This window comes from Polistes dominula, unplaced genomic scaffold, assembly GCF_049000335.1.
Source record: "Polistes dominula isolate Pdom_NZ unplaced genomic scaffold, Pdom_raw_medaka contig_168, whole genome shotgun sequence".
Classification (NCBI taxonomy): domain Eukaryota; kingdom Metazoa; phylum Arthropoda; class Insecta; order Hymenoptera; family Vespidae; genus Polistes; species Polistes dominula.
The window spans coordinates 1,032,569-1,056,864 of NW_028301024.1; the positions used below are offsets into that span (position 1 = coordinate 1,032,569).

Here is a 24,296-nt window from a genome sequence, read left to right on the forward strand (position 1 = left end):
ATCCTTCCTACAGGATCCCTATCAATATGTAGAGACCCTGCAGGAGGGACGCGCCATACATATTGCTAGAGTGCCATTGGCTGAAAATTTTGGGGACAGCTTCCGATGCAACGCGCAGCCATGTTTATCTTTAGTATGTATAAATAACGGCTGTGAACAATTTAAGTTTGGAATACTTATAGTTTTTATTATGATATTTATATTTAATTGTTTTGTTGATAACCAAGTGCATATATAAAGTGAAAATAGAAACTATAAAATTATCGAGAGCACTTAGTAGTTTTCTATAAGTGTAAGTTTAATTTATTCATTTAATAATTACAAGTATAAATGTACAAACCTAACCTATAACTTATCGTTTGTTTACAGACTTATTGTTTATGATGAATAATCATGGTTCGACAGTGTATTCTTAATTACTGCCAAAGTTCAACAAGAACTACGCAAGACCGTCAATTTTTTCGTTTTCCAAAAAAAGAAGAAAGTCGAAAATTGTGGTTGCAAAATAGTAATGTTGTAGCTGAAAATGTGAAAAAATATTCAGTTTTATGTGATATAAGATTTTGTCTGATTATACTAATTTTTAATTGATTTTAAACTAAACTAATAAATATTAAATGAAATAAATCATTTGTAGAAACGTTTTTCCGAAGACTGTTGGAAGATAGTAGAAGGAAAGAAGCGTTTAAAAAACACTGCAGTACCTACTATTTTTATCCAATCTAGTATTTTAACAGATAAAAAAGGTAAGATATTAAATTTATTCTGAATTTTATTTTGATATCTATATATAATATTGTACTTTGTACATTTTACTTCTTATAAATACCCACATAACACAAAAATTTTCTAAAAACTTTCTTAAAAAGTTTTAAACCTTTCAAAAAGTTTTTTAAAAAATCTTTCTACAAGGTGAAAATGTCCGCGTTTAGAGATTTGCAAAAGATTACTCTATCAGCAAAATATTTTAGAAATGTTTTTAAAATATTTTTGTAAAATCTTTTATGAATTTTTTTCAAAATATTTTAGAATGATGCCTGCAAGGTTTCTGAAAGATTTTTTGGAAATATTTTATGAAACTTCCACTGAAAGATTTCAAAACCTTTCGTGTTATGTGGGTATGTAGTAGCATTATATATTATTTCAGGTATTACATTATCTTTTAATCAAAGTATTTTGAAAAGAAAAGTATTGGGAGACGTAATGAATAATTCTTATTTGTCAAATGTACTTTCTTCTACTACTACAACTTTTATTACAGGTAAATAGTAGTCTTATTTTTAGTACGTTTCAATTACAATTACAATTTATTTAAAAATTATTTCAATTCTTCGTAGCTCAATAAGAAATTATGTACAAACAAGATGCAAAAAGCATATCAACAACAAAAATATCAGAAAATGTTTCCACTGCTAGTTCAGTACTTGAAAAGAATTCAGCTTGCTGTGTGGAATCCAATTCGTCACCTTTAACTTCAGCAAATGATATTACAAGTATTATAATAAATAACAATTAAAAACATTTTTAATTTTTAATAAAGGAAAAAAAATAAACGTTCACCTTTTTAGGTACCTTATTGTTAAATGTAACACTCGAAGAGCATGCCACAATAACACAACCATGTAAGTCACTAATTTTAGCCACAATAGTAAAGTTATTTTAGAAATGTAATATGTAAATTTAACAGTATAAATTAGTATTTAGAAGTTTAATATTGTCTAATATAGTATTTTTTATGTTAATTTTGCAGGTGACACTAATGAAAAATTGTTACACTCTTCATCTGAAAGTATTGAAAATGCAAGTAATGGACTCATGTTTAAAGAAATTGACAGTATTTGTGATCAAATTAATTCGAGTGAAGGTCGAGATCACAAAGATTGCGTTAATACAATTAAAAAATTAAAAATTTTGTTAAGTAGAAGTCTGAAAACAATTAAGATTTTGAAAACAGAACATACAAAGTTCCGAAATCAATTTAAAAAGCAGATTAAAGATTTACAACAAAAAGTACGTATAAATAAGATCTTATTTAATTATTAATTAAATTTAATTAATTAATTATCTTATTAATATTGGAAATTAAAAACAAATTGAACGAATGATTATAATAATTGTAAATATAATATATATAGTAGATAATTGTATAAATTCCTACAAGTTTTTTTGAAATTTCAAAATACTGTAATGCCTTTTATCAAATCAAACTTAATTGAATCTTTCTTTTTGAATTTATAATAATTTTTTTGTGTAACCTATTCTATTTTATTATAAATTTTTAATTATCATTAAATATGGTTCATTTTTTTCTGTATTTGATGTAATTCATTATTTCATAATTTTTTCAAACCAATTCACCATTCTACCCCCTACACTATTCACTATACTATATACAACTTTTATACTATTTAAAATGTTTGATTCATTCGCGCGTAATCACATGACTACATAAGTTCCGGTCCCCCAAAATTCTTCGGCGCGTCCCTCCTACAGGGTCCCTATCAATATGTAGCGATATGCGCCTTACGTACCGACGTTAGAGCACTATAGAGATGAGTACACTCATCCGCCATTTTTGCTCCTACAGAGAAGACACCAGTATGGTTTTGTATAGTAAACACGTTTGTTGACATCAAGCGAGATTGAATTATTTATTGATAATTGTATTAAATTTCATTAAAAAAATTATTTGATAGATGATGTTAGTACTTAACCTTTCTATTTTTAACAATAAAAGATAGATTAAACTACAAAATACTATTCAGTGATTGATTTATAAACACGAATAACGTATAACATAACATGTTGCTTTTGCTTGTTGTAACTGATTACGCAAATCTTCATTTTCTTTCTGAAGTTTGTCAATTTGCTCTTCTAATAATATATTTGTATCTTTCTTCTTAAATATACTTTTTGGATCACTTTCTATTATATCCACATTATTTGATGTTGTAAGAATTGATGCTTGTTCAACCATAGTTTGGGGTTGAAAAGGTATCATCTTGTCTAGTTGCACATCCTTTGGAGTAGAATCACTATTATTTTTTTTATATGTTGACCTCCGTGGAAGTGGTTCAATCCTTGGAAGTGGATTTGGTACATTAAACAATGTAGGAACAGCATTGGGCTTCAATTTTTTTCAACCATCTGCACGTTTACTTTCAAATTAAGAATTTTCAAAGTGTACCTATAAGAAATAAACAATTTTAAAAACACCTCTCGTTGGAAAAATAAATTAAATCATGCTAAAAAGTTAGTATGTTTTGATATATAACTAATAAATCAATAACAATAGACAATTAATGTTTCAAAAATAAAACTACATATTACTTCACATAAGTGAGAAAAAGAACTTGGTTTCCAATTGTTTCTTCGCATATTTTGGATCCATATCGACTTTCGTTTACTATTTGCCGGGAAAGTAAACAGCCGAAAGCCTTTTTCTGATCTGTTGCTACAATTAATTGTAGCACAGCACGGCATCTTCTCTTTTTGAAGCACTGAAAATTGAAGTCTATGAAACAAAATATTTTTTATATACTTTTTTTCCTATATGTATGTAATTTAAATGTAAGTGAAACATATTTTTAAAAGATAATATTATTGCTGTATATATTTTAAGTAATGATACAAATAATATGTAACTTTTGTGAATAATGCAAGTCAATAAGAAGTTATGTTTTATAGGTTTTATGATAGTAATAAGTAAAATAATTAATTCTGTTGCGTAAAATATGATTTTAGAAATGATTACAAGTAAACGTTAAAATAAGAAATTGTAAACTTTACAGTACTATGATCGTTCTATTTATATACAAAAAGAATAAACATACCTTCAATTTTTGCAAGACAAAGCCCAAAAATCTTTGTAGCGAGCTTAGAAATTTTTATTGAAAATGTATTTTTCAATATGTTTTCAGACAGATATTAATAGTTGTTTACGACTATTAAATGACTATTAAACGATTTCAATAAAATTTCTTCTTCATTCATTCACAAATAATTAAAAAAATTGCAAAAAATAACGATAAAACCTTCAGACTAACACTCACTACATACGTTTTTTTAAAACTTCCGCTCACTCGAGGAGTGAAAATGGCGGATGAGAGTACTCATCTCTATAGTGCTCTACCGACGTGATACACTAGCGCCTTTTCTCCCTATACGAGAACCAGACCAGTTAAGTTCTAGTATAATTAAGGCACTATCCGCGGTATTCATTTTCTAATATAGCTTCTATAAATTCGGTTCTATTAGTGGTAATATTCCAAACATAATACTGTTTTTGTCAAATCTGTATAGCTTTTTAAATTCAACATCTAAATAAAAATCAAAAGGATCTTGTATATCTCGAATATAGCGTTTTGGAGCACGTATAATTATATCTTCATTATCTGAATCAATATCAATATTATCATCAACATTGATGTTATGTAATTCCAAAAATCCATTCTTTACTTAATTGTTTTCACAACTTTTTCAAATTAATTAATTTTTAATTGAAATTGATTTGAATAAATTTAAATTATGATTAATTGATTAACTTTAAACTATCACTTAAACCTTATTTTTGAATTATTATTTATTAATTTTTGATTATTATTTATTATTATCAATTAATTATCCTAACCTCAATGTTAACTGAGATGGTCTTAAGTCTACTAAAATGTTGACTTGAAAAAAACTCTCATTTTGAGTAAAAAGTAAGGTTATTAAGATGATCTTATTTGACTATGAATTCATAAACTGTTTGTAATTCTTAAGATCGTCTTAAGCGATGACTATGAATATCTATCCAATTGCACATCTTGGCTAATATCAAACTTTTAAGCATATCTTAAGATTGCGTCTATGAATGTGAACGCTAGCTTAAGACCATGCTTAAGGCGGACTTCAGTATAAGAGTGCACTATGAATACCGCGGTCCGCGGCTGGTATCTATCCTCCGTGGTAACGACTGTGGTATGGGAGACATATGTTCTGAGGGGTTAAGTAAAGATAAAAATATGTAGGAAGGAAAACAATAGTTACTGGAGTATCAAAAATAAAATTTACAAATTAATTAGAAATGTGATAAATTAGTATAAAACGTAATTCTCATGAACATATGTTGTACTTATTAAAACTTATAAGAAAATAGAATACTTTAAAATTACATAACTAGGAAGGATTACTTTCTATAGAATTTTCTATAAAAATACATATTTCTTCATAACTAAAATGACACTCAATTATAGCTCGAGGAATTTTCTATCAAAAAGTGTTTCATATTAAATTGATCAATGCCCAATAAATGACGAAATTGACATATACAATGATAATTGATCATTATATTATACAATAAGAGTGTCACGAATCACGATAGTCATGAACTTAAATAGAACTCAATTGAAAATTTGTATTCAAGGACCATTTGTGAAGATTCAAAGATATCAATAACTATATTATGACTATTTTAGTTTATTAAATATAAGAATTATTGAAAATTTTATATAATTTTTAAAACGATGATTTTGTTTGTTATTTTTTTTTTAAGTAGAAAAAACATACAATCTTTATTTATCAAATAGAACAATTTCTGCTGTTGGAGTATTGTTGTATTTACGTAAAAGACGGTGACGCACGAAATAAAGTTATATATGCATAATACAATGAATTGTGTTGACCACCAATACGAAAAGGTCATTGCAAATGATGATTGGGTAATATTCCTAATTCAAACGAACGGAATGAGTTCGCATAAAAGAGTAAAATCATAACCAAATTCTACCAGATGGGTTGCGTCTCATTTAAACCGCGGTTCTTGTGAATTTTCTTATTCGTAAACGTGCTCTTATATAGAAATAAAAAACTAATTAATTTAAAAACTATAGATTATTTAAATATCAGAAATCTTACTATTTCTATATAAATATTCGCATTTTTATTAAATTTTTTTTATTGCTACACAATATGGTAAATAACAGCAACTTTCTTCTCCTTAATTCCCAAAAAGTAAGTATTTTTATTTGTTAGATAATCGCCTTAATGTTTAATTTTAATTCTTTTATAAACTATTATCTGTAAAACGAAATAGTACATTCCTATTATATAAATATGGAACTGAATTTATAAATATTTTAATTTGAAAAAAGAAATATATTTATTAGATTTAAAATACATAAAAAAGAGATTATCAATTAATATAGAAAATTAATTAATATAGATGATTACCTATAATAAAAAAGAGATTACGATTCATTGTGAAATCAAAATTTAAAAAGATAAGCCATGTAATTAATATAAATATTTAAGTATTATTAAGCGCTCATTATTACGATTACTTAAATATTTTAAGTATCTTTTTATTAATTTTTACGGTTTTTTGAAATGTCTTGTATAAATTTTTACATAAATACATATATTAAATATTTTTTGCTAAGAAATATGTCAAATTTGCCATTAATTGTTAAATTCTTTTTCAACATACGTAATAATGAATTATATTTGTTGATCCGTTTTAACCACACAGGAAAAAGAAAATTAAAAAAAAATAAAAATGAAGTACTTATGGTTAAAAAAATAATTGGAAAATTCACGCAGTCTCAAATAGGATTAGAGTTTCGAAATATAGAAAGTAGTGATGGAATTCCCCAGTAATATTCGATGTTTTTACGTATGATAGTAAAGCGATTTCAATTTATCGAAAGTACGAGCCCGAGTTTAACACTTCAATACTATGGTGTAGAGAGATTCTCTCACACCATTTTTAATAGTTTTTTTTCTTTCTAATTTTAAAAGGAATGACCCCTTGAAAATTTTTTTACCTTCCTAAAATTTAATGTTTTACAAGATAGTGACAAAAATTTTTTATTTAAACTTGAAAAATAAAGAAAAAAAATTATTTATTCATCGACTGTAAGAGTTTCTCGCGTAAGTAAAGTCAAGTAAAAAAAAAATTTCTATTCGGATGTTTCTGTTTTATTTCGGCTGTCTCCGTAGTTTCTAGCCGCTATCTTGAATATATATATATATATAGATATACGAATACCTAGTATTTTAAAAGTTGTGTTTACAAGTGTACCAGTATTTTTAAATGATAATGACATATTTATTATGTCCTCGTCCGAAATTAGATAATTTTTAATTTAATAATATTAATATTTAATATATATTATTCAACAAAATAATATTTGATATTGTATTGTACTTGATATACACATAACCTAAAATTATTTTCGTAGAATTTAAATTTTACTCTTGGCGCATGAGCAATAGGCGTGAGAGTATCTCTCATCATGATAGTAACGACTGTGGTACGGGAGACGTATGTTCTGAAGTGTTAAAGTCAGTCACTTACCAGCTGTTCGATTGTGTACGATTATCAAATCTCGTGTTTCGTGTTCTCTTTACTTTCGAATTGCTTGGCTATCAGCCACGAATCACGACCTCATTTTATTCATGAAGATATTTGAATAACATTTATCACATACGAATCTTTCTTTCTTCTTTCTCTGATTTCAGCTGATACGAAAGTGCATTCAATACAGAAGTTCTATTCACATTACTAATACCTCTAAAGGTAAAGAAAATGTATTCTTTTTATATTAAATGATATTCTGTATAATTACGTTTTCTTACTTTCTCTTGTCACTTCCATATATACCTACATCTTTTTAATTCTATCTTATAAAAATAATTTGTTATTATTTACGATATCGCTCATGTAGATATTCTCAAAATCACGAAATTTTATAAACATATTTAATAATATAATATTGCGCTATTGAACACGCATTTGGGCATTTTCACGACGAAATATTGAATTTTATGGATATATTTGATGGTATAATATTGTATCATTATGTTACTGACATGTACATATGAACAATTTTTTTATTAACTTAGTTTATATTAAACTATAATTTTCAATTATTTATTATTGATTAAGTTTCCAGACTATATTTTATAAAAGTTGATTTCTTTCAGCACAAACGAGAAATATGCCCTGTCCATTTTTAACTCGCTTATCAGCCAATTATGTACGTAACTATGGAACATCTGTAATAATGAATTATCGTCAACACTGTCCAGTAATGTCTCGTTTATCCAGTACATTAGCAGGAAACACGGCTGAAGCACAGATATCTGAATCTATAGAAAATCATTGTCCATTTCTTGCTAAAGAACCAGATACAATAAAAGAGGCAAGTCTGACAGTAGAGGAAGATATTATTGATCTTACCACTAAAGAAAAAACTAAAGAAAAACCTAAAGAAGAAACTAATTTTCCTTATCAAGAGTATTTCCATGAACAAATTATGAAAAAGAAAAAAGATCATTCGTACAGGATCTTCAAAAAAGTAAATCGTTTGGCTGAGCAATTTCCAGCTGCAATGGAATATTCCTGGGGCGAGAAACCTATCACAGTATGGTGTTCTAATGATTATTTAGGCATGTCTCGTCATCCAGCTGTAATTAAATCTGTTCGAGAAGCCTTGGATAAATTTGGTGCAGGCGCAGGTGGGACTCGTAACATATCTGGAAATTCCATGGGTCATGAAAAATTGGAGAAAAGACTTGCTTCTTTGCATCAGAAAGAAGCTGGATTATTATTCACTTCATGTTTTGTAGCTAATGATTCAACATTGTATACATTGGCTAAACTTTTACCAAATTGCCATATATTTTCTGATGCTGCTAATCATGCTTCTATGATACATGGTATATGTAATAGTCGTGTACCTAAACATATCTTTAGACACAATGATGTCAAACATCTGGAAGAGCTTCTATGTAAAGTTGATAAAAATATACCAAAAATTGTAGCATTTGAAACAGTACATTCCATGACAGGTGATATATGCCCTTTAGAAGAATTATGTGATATCTCACACAAATATGGTGCTTTAACATTTGTGGATGAAGTTCATGCAGTGGGCTTATATGGATACTCTGGTGCCGGCATCGGAGAAAGAGATTGGGTTCTTGACAAAATGGATATAATATCTGGTACACTTGGAAAAGCTTTCGGCAATGTGGGTGGCTACATTGTTGCTTCTTCTAAACTTATTGATATGATTAGAAGCTATGCAGCAGGATTTATTTTCACTACTTCATTGCCACCAACTGTTCTGTATGGAGCATTAACATCTATTGAAATTTTGGCATCAGATGAAGGAAGGTCTTTAAGAACTAGTCATCAAACAAATGTGGCCTATATGAAATCTATTCTTACTACTGCTGGACTTCCATTGGAACCTTCGCCTTCTCATATTATTCCATTAAAAGTAACTTTATTACTATGTATTGTAATGTTGTAACACATGTTTTTCTAAGATTATTTCATTTTTATTTTACAGGTAGGTGATCCATTATTATGTAGTCAAATAGCTGATATGCTAATACGAGACAAAGGACATTATGTTCAAGCTATAAATTATCCTACGGTTCCAAAAGGTGAAGAAAAATTAAGACTAGCACCAACGCCAAAGCATACAAAAGCGATGATGGATCAGTTTCTAAGAGATACACTGGATGTATTTCATCATTTAAATATTCCTATAATTGAATCTAAATCTAATGAAATGGCACGTGCAATATTAGTTCATTGACAAATGTATATATTAATATAATGTAAAGATTTCTTATCGTACAAACAAAAACTGTTAAAAGATGAAAGTTTATTTATGTGGATACATATAATGTTTTTAGAAAGTTCAAATCGTAAGATTTGTTCAAAAAATAAACGGATTTAATTAAATCTATTAACTTAAAATAAATAGTTACAAAAATTTTAAATTATTTATTCTCCTTTTCTATTTTATACTATTTTTTATATTAAAAAGTATAAATTTATATAAAAAAAGAATCTATTGTTTTATTACATGTGTCACACGTTATCAGTATTATATATGTTATCAGTTACAACTTAAATTATACGCATGCGTATTTTGAACGTAATTGTCGTCTGCATCTCTCAAGAGTCTGATTTATAATAATTTAATTTTCACTTATTATAAAAATCATTAACTAAAGCTGTTCGAAATAAAATTTGTTCTAAGAGAATGCACATTATTAAAATTTTGCCTAAGCCACATTGTTCTTTGAGAAAACCATAAGTTGTGTTATGATTGATGTATTAAAGTGAGGTTAAAATGAGAATTTTTTTAAACATTTTGAAAATGTTCATTGCGTTTCTCTCCGATTACGCACGTGGCTTGTCTTATACTGTCACTACGATTTTAATTTTATGTTATTGTTTACATCCGGCAAGATTTGCTTCGCATTATACATTTATAAAATCTGAAGATATTTATGATGAAATGGAAAGATCATATCCACCAAGAGATAACTCTTGTTCGATTTCAATAAATAATGAACGGTCTTCACATTTACTATATCCAGAGGAACATCTACGAGAAGACCCAATTGCTATGGCACGTCGTTTAGGAATCCTTCCTGGAGGACAATGGAAACCATTGAATTGCCATCCTCTTTTTAACGTTGCTATTATCTTACCATACCGCAACCGGCAAACGCAGCTTGCTATCTTTATGAATTATATACATCCTTTCTTACAGGCACAGAATCTGAATTACAGAATATTTGTGATAGAACAAAGTCCTATGCGAGAATTTAATCGTGCCAAATTGTTTAATGTCGGATATGCAGAGGCAACAAAAATTAACGATTTTCATTGTTTTATATTTCAAGATATAGATTTAATACCACAGAATCCTAATAATATCTATGCTTGTACTAAAATGCCAAGGCATATGAGTTCTAGTGTAAATACGTTCCGATATAATTTACCTTATACTGGTTTATTCGGAGGAGCAATAGCATTGACTCGCAAGCAATTTGAAAGAGTTAATGGCTTTTCAAATGTCTTTTATGGGTGGGGTGGAGAAGACGATGACTTTTATAGTCGTCTACAATCAAGGGGACTTCAAGTAAGCTACTATAAGATAATTTTTACTGCTTTTCTCTCTATGATAATAATCTAATGACAATGATATTCTTAACAGATCACACGGTTTGGGCCTGATATAGCACAGTATTATATGATAAGTCATAAGAAAGAATCACCTAGTAGTGCAAGATTTGCAAATTTAGAAAATGCTGCCAGAAGATATGATACTGATGGCATTAGCAATCTTGAATACAGTGTATTAAATCATCAGCTACGACCATTGTATTCTTGGATATTAGCTGATGTTTAATTTTAACTTTATATCCATTTTTTATATAATCTTTACAGTTTTTTTCTGCTGTACTATCTACATTATTCAATTTCATCAATATAATGAAATGTCACTAGGTGTAGTTATAGTTTATGTTTATGTTGTACATTTACAAATTTACATACAGTGGGTGTAGAAAGTATTAATTGTGAGTAGAAAATGACTGGTAGATATTAACAAATAGTATATATAAGATTTAGAATTGTATATATGTTTTACAATTATCGTATTGACAGTGTGAAATATTGTCATTTCTTACATTACATGGTATGATCTTGGAGTCTATATTGTATTATCATGTCCATATACTCATAGTTTCGCAAAGAGATCGTGCTTGTGGAATTTTTAAGTTAAACAAATAAATAAATTATGTGATAGATAAATATATATTATTAATATATTATTATAAATATTTAAAGTGAGAATGTAAGTGGATAGTGTGCAGTATTTGTATGTATCTAACAAACATTTAACAATTTAAATCTTGAATTTTTAAGCGACTAAGCACTTTTTATAGAAATATAATTTATATTAATAGCATAAATATGTAAGTTAAACAAATAGCGATTGCAATTAAATTATTCTGTATCTATAATATCAAAATATGTGTAAAGCAATAATTATACTAGTTTTTTATATTTTTAAGAAAGCAATTAAACAACACATTTTTGTATATAGAACTGGAAAGCATAACAAAACTTTCACGAGCATTTATAACTTTTAAGAATTTATATACCAATTGTGATATTATTTTTTTAAATAATCAAACATTGTCAATAAATGGCTTCAGTTACAAAAAGTTAATGATATTTTTGATTTTTTAATTTACTATTTAATTTATACATATATTATTTAAAATACTACACATAACTAAAATATGATAGTCCGATTTGTAGTATTTAAAAAAATTAATACTATATAAAAGATTCTAAAACTAAAGCTACAACTTAATGATACAGCAGTCGATACAAAAATTGTATTTCGGACTTCATTTTCTTTTATATTATTATTAAATGTATAAATTTTAATTTCATGGATATGTTACATTTATTTACGAATTTATGCTAAATCTTTTAGAAGAATTTTTATGATATCTAAAAAATTTATATTATTTTTAATTATATTTTACTAGACTGTTACTGCTTTAAAAAAAGCATAAATAATTTGAAAAATATACATACATATATAAACAAGGGTACCAATTTTAATATACAAATATAATTATTTATGGTAATTATTTTCTGTGGAACGGATATATCGTGTAAATCAAGGAATGGGTGTATGGTAGAACCTTAATTATCCGTACTGATCAGGGGAAAAGAGTGTTTTGGCTTAACATTAGAGCAACTAAGAAGAATACAAATTACTTATAATCATTACTCATTTTCAGTATTTCTTTTGTTTTTAAATTTTGTCTTAGAATTAGTTTTTCTAAAATAATAATTAATTAATATATATAAATATATATAAATAATAATTTCTAAAATATAAATAATTAATTTTGTAAATTAATTTCTTTTTTTTATATGAAGCAAATCACATGAAGCAAAGAACCTAAGACTTTCATATTTATAGTTCAAAAAATGGAGATTTGAATTTTCCTCAAAAAACAATAAGCAGAAATAGATTTGCTGAAATTTTCCGGATAATTCATTTTGATAAGCAAAATGAAAGAAGCCAATGATTGCAAACAAACTTGTATTAGTTTCAAAAATGTGGAATAATTTCGTTGAAAATAGCCAAATATGTTATAAACCAGGAGTTGCCATTATAGTTGATGAACAATTATTCCTGACCAAAACCTGAATAGACTTACATATATGCCAAACGAGTCGAAAAAGTTTAGTATAAAATTCTGGTCGACGTCGGATGTGAAAAGTAAAAATGTTGTAAATGCATTTTCCTATCTAAGAAAAGACAGAGTGAATGATTATTGTTATTATATTATAATTATTATTTAGTTTATATTTAATTTTCTCTTGTAAAATAAGAAAATTAATAAAAATACATAAAATACTGTCTTTTCTTAAGTGACTTATTAATTTAAAAAATAAATTATTTAAACTTCTCAGGTAGAAATAGGTATACAATTGTCCTAATGTTAAGAAAATATTGGAATAATAAAATAAATATATTCTGACTTTGATTTTCATATTTGTGCCCATAATTTAAATATGTTTAAATATAATTTTGTATATATTTTTAAATAAGAGATATGTGACTTAAATCACTTTCATAATTATGGGTTCATATGTATTTCATATGCATTGATTTTTTATAAACTTCGAGATAAAATTCGTTCATCATGCACAAGTCAATGTTATCATTCTTATTTAGAATTTAGAGGAGGATTAATGTAAATAGCGATAACATGTAAAATGTGTTTGGATAACAGAGTGTAATTGGATAATTACTACATAGTAGAGTATTTGAATAATCGAGGTTCTACTGCATATAAAAACAAGACATTATGTTTAGCAATATTTCGCAGTATATTTATTATTTTGTCTAGTTTACCATTTCATACACATTGTGGATAGTAAATTAAAAAAATAAGGTTAAATTGTATAATAGCTTAGAAGAGACGTTTACATATATAACGAAAATTGTTAATCCATAATCCTAAACTTTGATAAGACTTGTAAAAAGAAAGATTAATGTACATATCCCTTGTGATTGTACTGTGTAATAAATATAATTATGTTACTTATTTACGAAAATTTTACTTAATACAGAACATTATTATGAAGTTATGAAGTTCGATGTATTATGGGTAAGTAATAACTATTTAAAATGATTTTTAAAAAATAATCTTAGTGTTAATAAAGGAAAAATCATTTAAACTAAATTATAAGTAATTTTTGAAATAGCATTATTATTATTGTTACTATTAACACTCTTCTCAATGCATTTACCATATATTAAAGGAAGAGTTGGCTCAATTTGTACATATTATGAAGATATTTCTTAATATTTTTTTAGTTTAAAGTTGGAATATCCAGATTTAGATAAAGACTAATAGACTCGATATAATCGTATGATCTATTGATACTAAACTGTATATTTTATTTTTAGGTATCATCACATTTTATATAATCGACACAAAAATTGTCGTATCATTATCAATAAAGTTTAGAGAATGTGGTACGGAATTCCATCAAAAGTTAATCCTAACATGATTGTGATTAAAGGTGTAGAAATATTAAGTATGAAAAACATTATTGATTATTATAAGTTTAATAAGGTGCCATTGCATAAATAAAATTGTTTATTGTTATTAATAGTTGTATTATATTTCTTATAATAGAGAATTCATTATTTTCTGTCAAGTGATTATTGTTCTTCAGTTATTTTGTCTATCAATAAGTATATATGAAATAATCATGGCCTTTGACGTGAAAAATAATGAATCTTCACCAAACTAAATGTAATCTTAAAAACCGATTATTACTATGCAGTTTCCGGCATGTTCAATGCTTATCAAATAATGTGAATATATGTAACTATATATCATATCTATGTAAAATATGAATACAAGTTTATATATATATATATATATATATATATATTTTATATATATATAAAATCTATTTAACAATACTTGACGTATTACGTGTCGGATAGTTCCTGATAACGAGCATACATCATTTTCTTTACACAATCCTTATACGTATCTCCAGGTAGAGCACTATAGGATGATGATTTAGCTCCTAAACCTGCGGTAGGAACTCGTCTTTCTGCTTCAATGATACTCGTTCTACCTTGATTTGATTTTCCAAGACCCATTCCTTCGCTCCATCCCATCTTTTGTAATAACTTATTGCCAACATTATCCGAACCAATGCCTGTTCTTGTAGGTTCTTCATACGAAACAGATATGTCTTCCACTCTGGTTTTTAAATACTTTTCTTTTAATTTATTAGGTTGTGGTGGCTCCGGTTCGCCATATTTAGCTCGCCTTTCCTTAGCTCTATCCCGATATTTATTATTTCTTTGTTGAGGATCGTTCGGATCTAAACCACGCACCTGATACCAATTTTCTAAGTTTTGCTTATGAAGATCTGACAATTGTTGATGTCGAAGCAACGCTTCTTTACTTGGGAATTGTCGTTTGCAAAGCAAACAAGCTAGTTTGCTCCAATCCGTATGTTGCCTTTCTTCTTGTTGAACATCCTCAATTTCCTCCTCTGTGTCACTTCCACCACCATAAGCAGCTACTAAACCATTACTTCCACTGGGATCTTCTTCTTCGTGATATGAATTTGCTAGAGCTTTCTTTTCCAGTATAGCATAACCAGCGTCAGCGGCTCCACTCCCTATACCTTGATTACCATCGCCTCCAGTGAATTCTGAATTCCAATTACTTTTAGCATTTTCTTTTTTCTGATTTAACGTTTTTGCCCACCGTTCCATGTCCTTTGCTATTTTCTTAGCAACTTTTACTTTGTCTTGTTTACTATCTTTTTTCTTATTTTCATCTTCTTTCAGTACATCATGAGTTACTGTTGTTGATGATGGGGTAGCAGCTTGAGTAACGACTGTAGTAGCTGAATCGGTACTGCTAGCGGTTGCTGTTATTGTAGTTCCACTCGTAGTAGCAGTACCTGTTGCTGGGGTAACGCTTGCGGTTGTCTAAAAAATATGAATAATGTAAATATTACTAATATATCGAGTCTGTTTATAATTTTATATAAAAAAATAAATTACCTTTGCTGGTTGGTAGGAGAATGATTCTGCATCCCAATAAAGAAATTGTTGTGTGTGGCTATTATAATAATATTGTGAGTTAGGGTCATAATATAATCCTGTACTTGGATCATAATAATAACCCGAAGATTCGTCATAATGATAGGTGCTAACATCAGGCACCGAATAAACTTTTCCATCATTTGCATGGGCAGGAACCCTTCCACTTGCTAAAGTTGTACTAGTTGGTGCGGTAGGAGTTGGTCTGCCCTTCATTTCATCTGGATCGCCTATTTTTCTAGATGCTTGTAGCTGTTGGATAGCAGACTGAGCTACTGCAGCAGCTGCATTTACTCTGTCCGTTTGGTTCAATGAAGGTAATGTAATAGTCGTTCCTTGCATTATCTGATTTTGATAGTACTGTGTATAATACTGAAGATAATGAGCTTTTTGTGCTGGTGTTTTAGCATATAAATTGGCGCTATATTCTGCCAATTGAGCTACATCATCTAAGGTATACCTTTGCGATTGATTATCATTAGATTTCCATGCATTAGTGTTATTAATCTGATGTAACTTGCAATATGCAATTTCTACTTTCCTGCCATCAACGACTAATCCTTGCTTTGTGAGCGCTGTATGTAAATACATTGCATCCACAACGTTACCCATTTCTAAATAACAAACACCTCTTGACGTATTTGTAAGAGAATCACGTCCAATGCGTATACTTCTAATTGGCATTGACGACAAATTTTTCATTGCTTGAAGAACCGAATCTTCGGTGGTTAATACATCCAATCCTCTAAGGAGAACAGTATTGGTAGGATGTGGACTAATCTCATCGCTACCTTCTCCACCTTCTTCACTCTCTGCCCTTGAAGCAGAACATTTGAAACACGTTTCACGTCTTTTAAAATTGTGTGCTCCACACTGCAAAATGTTGATAAGACAAATTTATTACATATATATATATATATATATATATATTTTATAAACTTTTGCAATGAAATTAATATGCACACCTTTACACAATGCCAATCTTGTGTGTTCTTTGCAGGTAGTTTATCCACATGACAATCCTTTGGTATACTGTATTGCATTAATGCACGATATTGATCCTGTAGCATTAGGACTCCCTGAAACAGAGAATTTCAGTGTTATCCCGTCCAACGTCTTCCGAAGGCCTCTGTTTAACCCGTAAATTTTCTTCTTGGTGACGAAATTATAGTTTTCTACTTCATAGCTTTCCGTCCCGAACGAACAGCAAACAAAATGAATGCCGTCGGCTTATTATGTAGGTCATTCCACGCGACTTGTTGATTCATTTACTTGTTACTACATATTGACGGTAAATTTAAATGTTTATAGACTTGAGCAAACGTTCAATACACACACACACACACTTACTAATTTATTACAAAAACTAGAAATTATTTGTTTTATAAAAGATATGATAAAGTACAAATTGAAGTAATAATCTTTTGTTATAAATTGCATTATTGATTATAGATCAGCAGTCAATGATAGTGTATCAGTTCATTTCATACCAGTAGAAGATTTTCTTTTTCACCAGTCTCATTCTATTAAATACAAAAAGAAAAAAGTATATAGTCATGATGTTCAGATATATTTAACATATGTCAATTATCTAAAGATAATATCTCTTAAAATATATAAAAGCAATAGGCCAATATTAAAAGCAAATTACAAGCCACAGAATTGCATACAGTTTTCAAGTCATGTAAATATTGCTTTTTTTATTAGACAAACAAATCATTTATATCTATGAAAATGATCAATTTGTCATTGATATATATATAAATGTAAGACTTAATCATTTTGATTTATGTGAATAGAATAATATGAGGCAAGATAAATCTTCTCCAACTGATGAGAAATTGAGTAATGCACTATTATTAAATGCCAATGTATATTTGACAAGTATTAGCTTAAGTCAATTTATAAATAATTAATCATACGTGTAACAAAAATGCACAAAAATATATATACATTTAAATATGTATATATATGTAAATACATTTTTAGAATTTAAGACGGCTGGAATGACCCTCCTCCAATCTTCATTGTTAGTCCACAAACTTTTATGAGAAATGGAGGATAGATAAAAGCACGCGTCGCGAGCTTTTCTATAAAAATTAATCCGATAGACGTAATAGCGAGCCAGTTAAGAAAAGTCTGCAAAGTGGGACTCCTAGATAAATAATTAGATATGGTAGATTGAAGTAGCCTTTGAGATAGGTGCACAGCCATGGCCGTGGGGAAGGCCAAGGGCCGCGTTACCGTGCCTTGCCGCCACGGGGCATCGGTGGCACGCGAACAACACATCGGTTGGGTATGTGGATTGAACTTCTTTCTACCTGTTTCATCTCCATCCACCGTGCAGCCTCCTGAGTCGCGTTAAACTCGACGAATGCAAAACCTCGCGAAGCACCTATACAGAGCAAATACACACATATCCAAAGTTAATCCACGTTTTGCCTGGAGATCTCTACTCTGAGAGGGCAGGCAATCACAGCACCAACCATTGACAGACTTTCGAACGAAGTGTTTCTTCGCTTCGTCCCTTCGTTTTCTTTTCCATTTACCTAAAGCTCAGCAGAACGAATTCTATCTGCCTGACGAAAGACTTCACCGATACTCGAATCGTTTAACGCAACATGAATTTTGCTTTCAAACATCAGCCCTAACGAAACTTATTTGCTTTCCATTTTTGTTCTTTTTCTTATTTTGTCTTTTCGCGATCATTAACTTGATATAATTGGAAAGAAATAAAAAAAAAATCAAAAGTTCTTTGACGTAATGCGTGCACGCATGCACGCATTCACGTACACACACAGATACAGACAGACAGACAGACAAAAGGAGAGAAAGAAAGAGAGTAGAGAAAAAGAGAGAGAGAGAGAGAGAAAAGAAGAAGATAGCTTTAATTATTTCCTGCTGTATTTTCTTTAGATTATAATTTATATAGAAATTATTAAGATTTCCTGATTTTAAATGACATACTAAATTGGTTGGTAGCCATTAAATTTAAATTACATGGATGCTTAAATTGTTTTTCTTTCTTTTTTAAATGAAAAAGTTATATTGTTCAATGACCAAAATTGCGATGAATTAATTTTCTTCGACTATCCTTCTTATATGTGTAATGAACTTACCTTTATATTATGAGTAGAAAATCGATTCATAATTAATTATGAATCAATTGCAGATTTTACTGCTTTTAAAAAATGTATGAATGATATGGAAAATGTTATATCTGAATAAATGAAGCTCATTTATAAACTTTTAAATTTAGTAAAATCACGAAATCAGTATCACAAATAAAATCTTTTCTCCAAATAGAAGATGAAATAAAACAATTATAGAAGTTTAATCTTGATTTCTTATTTTTATCATATCTATATACCACGAAGATAGCTGTTGAAATATAGTTCTAATGACACCCGAAGAAATAATCCCAAATTGAACTAATGATACGAATATATATTTTACGAAGGGAACGATATAAAATAATAAATAAACAATAATTACCTGTATCTTTTTTCCGAATAAGCCTGATGTCCTTTGGCATGAGACCACAATTGAGGATGTCTTGCCGCACCTGTGATACACACATCATAATAATAATAGTGATGTATGTTTTCTAACACCGACTCACAAGTGGCCACAATCTTGGGCCTTTAAGTTGACAACCTACGTCATTTTCAGTAATATGCTGCGCGAGCCCTCGAATCATTATGGTGTTGTTGGGAGATTGAGATTTGTAGTGGATGCCTTCCATGGACGAGCCATAAGCACGACCATGGTCATGATCAAAGTCCAAACTTTCACGACTATGGTCATCATCCCGATCCCTATCTCTGTCCTCTCTTTTCCCTCTACGTTCTCTATCCCTTTCCCTTTCCCTATCCCTTCTTGACCGTTCCCTGTCCCTATCACGGTCTCGGTCTCGATCACGATCACGATCCCGTTCTGTAGAGTCTCTATCTCTTTGCCTTCCATAACGGTCTTCACGGTCTCTATAACTACGGTCTCTATCATCTCTGCTACGATCTCTCCTATCCCTTGAACGATCTCTTTCCCGATCTCTATCTCTTCCACGATGATTTCTGTATTCTGGACTACGATGATCTCTATCTCGATGATCTGAGTCCCGATGTTCTCCATAATCAGGTGATCGATTGCCTCCATACTCATTACGGTAATCAAAGTCAGAGGTATGTCCTCTTCTTTCCGGTCCATAACCTGGTTCCCAAGGATCAATGTTGTTGCTATACATGTTGTTAGCACATTTATTGCACCACTAAAACAGATTAAAAAATTTTACAATAAACTTTGTCAACACATACTTTAGGAAGAAATGCAGTGTTCCATATACATTATTTGAAATTAGGAAACTATATATATAAATTCATACTGTATAAAACAAATGTTAAATATCGAAAAAATATAAAAGAGATGAGATTTTTTAAAATAATTTAAAAGAACCTTATATAAAACATTTCATGATTAGATTGTTAGAATAAAATCGTGACAAGAAATAATGAAATTAATCTTAAAATTAGGTGAACATAACGAATTTCGTATAGAGAAAGAAAGCTTTACTACACGCCACGATTGATGTGGGTCGCAAGATTGAATTAATATGTACTTACCGATAAATAGATCTATAACGTTTTTGTTCTACACAGTTGCAACACAGATAGTATAATAAAAGATTTAATCGATCCTACAGACTTCGGAGTATTCTTTTTTTTAGTTTCCAGAAATCTTAGATAAACTGTTCAGCATACAGTATGACGCGAACAATGGCGTGGATGCTTCTTTTCATTTAGGAAACATGGCGGTTGTCCCAGGAATAACGAATTCCATACGTGTTCCGAGCACGTATTTACTTTGATTACAGAAAGAGCGATAGATGTCACGTTTTAGAGAATATGTAATGTCGAGTTTCCACAGTGTTTTAAGAATATGTTAAATATGTATTCAAAAATGAATAATCGACGTTTCCAATTCATTCGAAAATGACTTTAGTTACTAATTTTGTTACACTATATCTTCCGTTTGCTTTTAGATTTTAGATTATATTAAAGTATCGTCGGATTATTCGTAGAAAAAAATGATTAATCTGCGCATGTGCGGCTATTTGATCGAGTATTTTATTGGACAATATTATTTCAAGTCTGATTCGCTACAAAGGCTACAACATTAGAAACACTTCTGTATACGTAAAAATCAAGTAACAATAGAAAATACCTAGAATAATATTTTTTGTAATCTTAAGAGAAACGTATATGCCATTTTTCATGTACGATATATGGAGGGTAGAGGTAAGGAGTATCATCTTATATGGGAGGAAATTTGAAAAAGTGTCCAGTGTATGTTGTAAATAACAGTTCAAAAACCTTCCAGAATGGCGCTGATGTAGATAAAAGGTATGGTATGAATGTAGCAATTATAAACGAATTAAAGTACGCCAAGTTAAAAAATTTAATATTATTGGCGACTAAAGTAGTTAATTATTGAAAATTTCAACTCTTGTGCAGTATAAAATAATGTAGTAAATATAACCTTAAAGAATTATTATGAAAAAACGTGTAGCTAGAGTGATTTTATTTCGTAAACTATGAATAGTACGTTTATTGATTTTTTATCATTTAATTTTATGAAAAAGTATGTGAATAACAAAATAGTTATGGGTAAAATTTGTGTTGTGAAATTTGTGTTCTTGTTTATTTCTCAATCCTACTCTAATAATATTTGACGCTTCCTTTAAAATTTACCCTAAAGCTACTGTGGCGCCACCCTAATTGAATGCATTTCGACGTACACTTTTCATGTACATAGTAGGGACCCTATAGGAAGGACGCGCCATATACATTGCTAGGCTGAAAATGGGGGACAGATTCCGTTGCATCGCGCAGCCATGTTTATCTTTAGTATGTATTAACGGCTGTGGTTAGTTAAATTATTCGCGCGCAATCACGTGACTACACGAGTTTTGTCCCCCAGCAATGTACATTGCGCGTCCATCCTATAGGGTCCCTAGTACATAGATGATACTCCTTACCTCTACCCTCCATAATACATACATTACATTCCCGCGACCCTGGAGGATAGATACCAGGAGTCCAAACGATATAGGATTTTCCCCATTTTTTGTGGTAGTCATTTCTTGACCCAGATCATAGTTCTCTTTTTTGCCACTAGCAGCGTAAGTATTCAGAGTGTACCGATACTATTATTATTATTACATTTAAATTAAATATAAAATATTAATTTATTTTTTTAGAATAATTTTTATTAAAAAATGGGAAAGAGTGTTGTGCCGTTTATGGTTGCCTTACTGGCCGAAAGGCAGGGGAGAATTTATGAAAAGTGGCTTTATTCAAAGCACCAAAAGTGAGTAATCTCAAGATAATATTAAAAATTTTATAACAAATTTATTAACAAATAATTGACTATTACATTTGTTTAGTTTTTAAATAATATTTGAAAACTGTTATATTTTTATTTTTTGTGTGTAATATAAAAGTAATTAGTTTTATTTTTTTTCGAAAGAATGTTGAAATGCTCAGTAAATCAATAAAAAAATTAATCACTCTAATTTAAAAAATAATTTAAAATTCTCTATAGCAATATTCCGGATACTCTTAAAACTATAATAATTTGTAAATATTAAATATGTTTTATTTGTACTCTTAATAAATAATATGTTTGACACTAACTTATTTATTATTTTTTTTTTCAAGTATATTTATTGTGATACTTAAATAAATAGGCATTTGACAATTTTTAAAAATATTTTTTCTAGTAAATTTTCATAGAGACAATTTTTAATAGTTTTACATGGAAAGATTAAAAATGAACTATAAACTCAATTTCTTAAAATTTTTCTTCGCATAAATCTATTTTTTTAAACAAAATGGTTTGGTGCCTACTGATTTTTGTATTATGATTTATTAATATCAGATGTTTTTAACTTTGCAGATTATCTCTTAAATTTCTCGATATAGCTGAGTTGAAAACGTTTGAGGTTTCTAAAAATTTCCTTAAACTTTTATGTAATTCCACGTTTCTCAAAATATTTTTTTTCATAACTGTCAATAACAACAAGATTTCCCGCGTAAATATTTAAACGAGTACTCTGTGAAAAGCAGCGCGCCCTACCGGCAAAATATCTTGTCCCATAAATTGATACCATTCTTTTAACATTACGTTCGGACTCCTGTTATCTATCCTCCGTGCCCGCGACAATAGTTTTAAAAACCTGACATTAGCCACACTAACGCGCTCTAGTGGCAAAAGATCTATCCCCTCATTTTCGGACGCTTGCGTACATTACGATCGTCCTCCTTATATCTAGCCTCCGTGTACGATACAATAAATAGTTTCCATTTCACATTTTAGTCATTTTTACAAAAATAGAGTTAGTAGACATTATAATAAATGTACCGATTATAAAAGCTTTAAAAAATATGGACAAAAAAATAAAAATTAAAAGAATAAAACGAAATGCGACTTTTAAAATTACAATTTTTTTAGATAGTATAGAAATATCACATATAATTATAAATTATTAACATATCACTTATAACATTGAATAGAAAATGACATTTAGTATTTTTATAATATTATAATATGATAATAATATGAAATAAAACAAAATTGACAACTTTTGTAATAATTCTCTTCTTTTATAGATGTCAAAATTTTTTTATAAATATGATAAAAACAATAAATATCTTTCCTTTCAGTATTATTAATTATATGAATGAATATAATATCATAATAAAATATTGTAGGATTGATGAAAAAATTAGGTTGTAGAGTTGATAGGACCAGAATTCGAATTCAGGTCTGATGACCCTCTGATCACTTACCATTAGCATTATTTAGGGCCTTCGGTTAATCTCTTTCTTCACATATATCTATTTATTTGGAATGGAAATATTTTCCCCCACAATATGATATAGTACTTTTTCAATCAATGTATGTTATATAATATTCATGCATTCTATCAATAGCATTTTTGAAGTAAAATTTTTTAGGCGATGGTAGCGATAGAATTTTATGAAATGACATGAAAAAAAGGGAACATAGAGGTAGGGAGAAAAAGGAGAGAGAGAGAGAGAGAGAGAGAGAGAGAGAGAGTGAGAGAGTGAGATAGAGATAGAGAGAGTGAAACAGAACTTACAGTTGATCGACAGTGGAACGAGATTATGAAAGTTACTAGGTAATGTTGTGTGAGTATGCGTGAGATATGTTATAGTTAGTTATTGTGAAATGTGTTTGTATGAGGGATGAATGAAGATGAGAAAGGCGACACAGATGCAAAAGAAAAAAATAAAGTTAGCCGTG

At 29.1% G+C, this 24,296-nt stretch overlaps 4 protein-coding genes and 1 long non-coding RNA gene across 9 annotated transcripts; 3 read left to right on the plus strand and 2 right to left on the minus strand.

The window, feature by feature from the left end:
- The first annotated feature begins 133 nt into the window (after positions 1–133).
- Positions 134–2,695, plus strand: LOC107065243 (uncharacterized). Of its 3 annotated transcripts, none has more exons than XM_089174280.1 (7): positions 134–292; positions 370–528; positions 638–746; positions 1,148–1,261; positions 1,338–1,493; positions 1,569–1,622; positions 1,751–2,695. In XM_089174280.1, exons 5-7 carry the CDS (start codon positions 1,352–1,354, stop codon positions 2,041–2,043), a joined length of 489 nt encoding a protein of 162 aa, XP_089030406.1. In that variant the 5' UTR covers positions 134–292; positions 370–528; positions 638–746; positions 1,148–1,261; positions 1,338–1,351; the 3' UTR covers positions 2,044–2,695. The 3 variants fall into 3 exon arrangements, with proteins under 3 accessions (XP_089030406.1, XP_089030405.1, XP_015174237.2); XM_089174279.1 differs by having other exon boundaries at positions 370–508; XM_015318751.2 differs by having other exon boundaries at positions 370–746.
- On the minus strand, positions 2,623–5,330 carry LOC107064574 (uncharacterized). 3 transcript variants are annotated; one of them, XR_016177162.1, is made up of 4 exons: positions 4,631–5,330; positions 3,834–4,319; positions 3,331–3,500; positions 2,623–3,187 (listed from the first exon to the last, which is right to left on the minus strand). It is a non-coding gene; the product is annotated as an uncharacterized LOC107064574 (long non-coding RNA). The 3 variants fall into 3 exon arrangements; XR_016177163.1 differs by lacking the exon at positions 4,631–5,330 and having other exon boundaries at positions 3,331–3,514; positions 3,834–4,622; XR_016177161.1 differs by lacking the exon at positions 4,631–5,330 and having other exon boundaries at positions 3,834–4,618.
- A 440-nt stretch (positions 5,331–5,770) lies between these two features.
- Positions 5,771–9,780, plus strand: Alas (5-aminolevulinate synthase). The gene is made up of 4 exons (XM_015317364.2): positions 5,771–5,994; positions 7,504–7,561; positions 7,969–9,269; positions 9,342–9,780. Exons 1-4 carry the CDS (start codon positions 5,953–5,955, stop codon positions 9,591–9,593), a joined length of 1,653 nt encoding a protein of 550 aa, XP_015172850.1. The 5' UTR covers positions 5,771–5,952; the 3' UTR covers positions 9,594–9,780.
- Positions 9,781–9,916: 136 nt separating this feature from the next.
- LOC107064557 (beta1,4-N-acetylgalactosaminyltransferase B) lies at positions 9,917–13,955 on the plus strand. The gene is made up of 2 exons (XM_015317352.2): positions 9,917–10,934; positions 11,010–13,955. The coding sequence occupies exons 1-2, from the start codon at positions 10,137–10,139 to the stop codon at positions 11,202–11,204; spliced, it is 993 nt and encodes a 330-aa protein (XP_015172838.1). The 5' UTR covers positions 9,917–10,136; the 3' UTR covers positions 11,205–13,955.
- A 106-nt stretch (positions 13,956–14,061) lies between these two features.
- Positions 14,062–21,029, minus strand: LOC107064709 (RNA-binding protein 5). Its single transcript, XM_015317713.2, has 7 exons — positions 20,591–21,029; positions 19,633–20,238; positions 19,467–19,536; positions 18,293–18,366; positions 16,937–17,050; positions 15,933–16,844; positions 14,062–15,857 (listed from the first exon to the last, which is right to left on the minus strand). Exons 2-7 carry the CDS (start codon positions 20,212–20,214, stop codon positions 14,835–14,837), a joined length of 2,775 nt encoding a protein of 924 aa, XP_015173199.1. The 5' UTR covers positions 20,215–20,238; positions 20,591–21,029; the 3' UTR covers positions 14,062–14,834.
- Between the last annotated feature and the right edge of the window lie 3,267 nt (positions 21,030–24,296).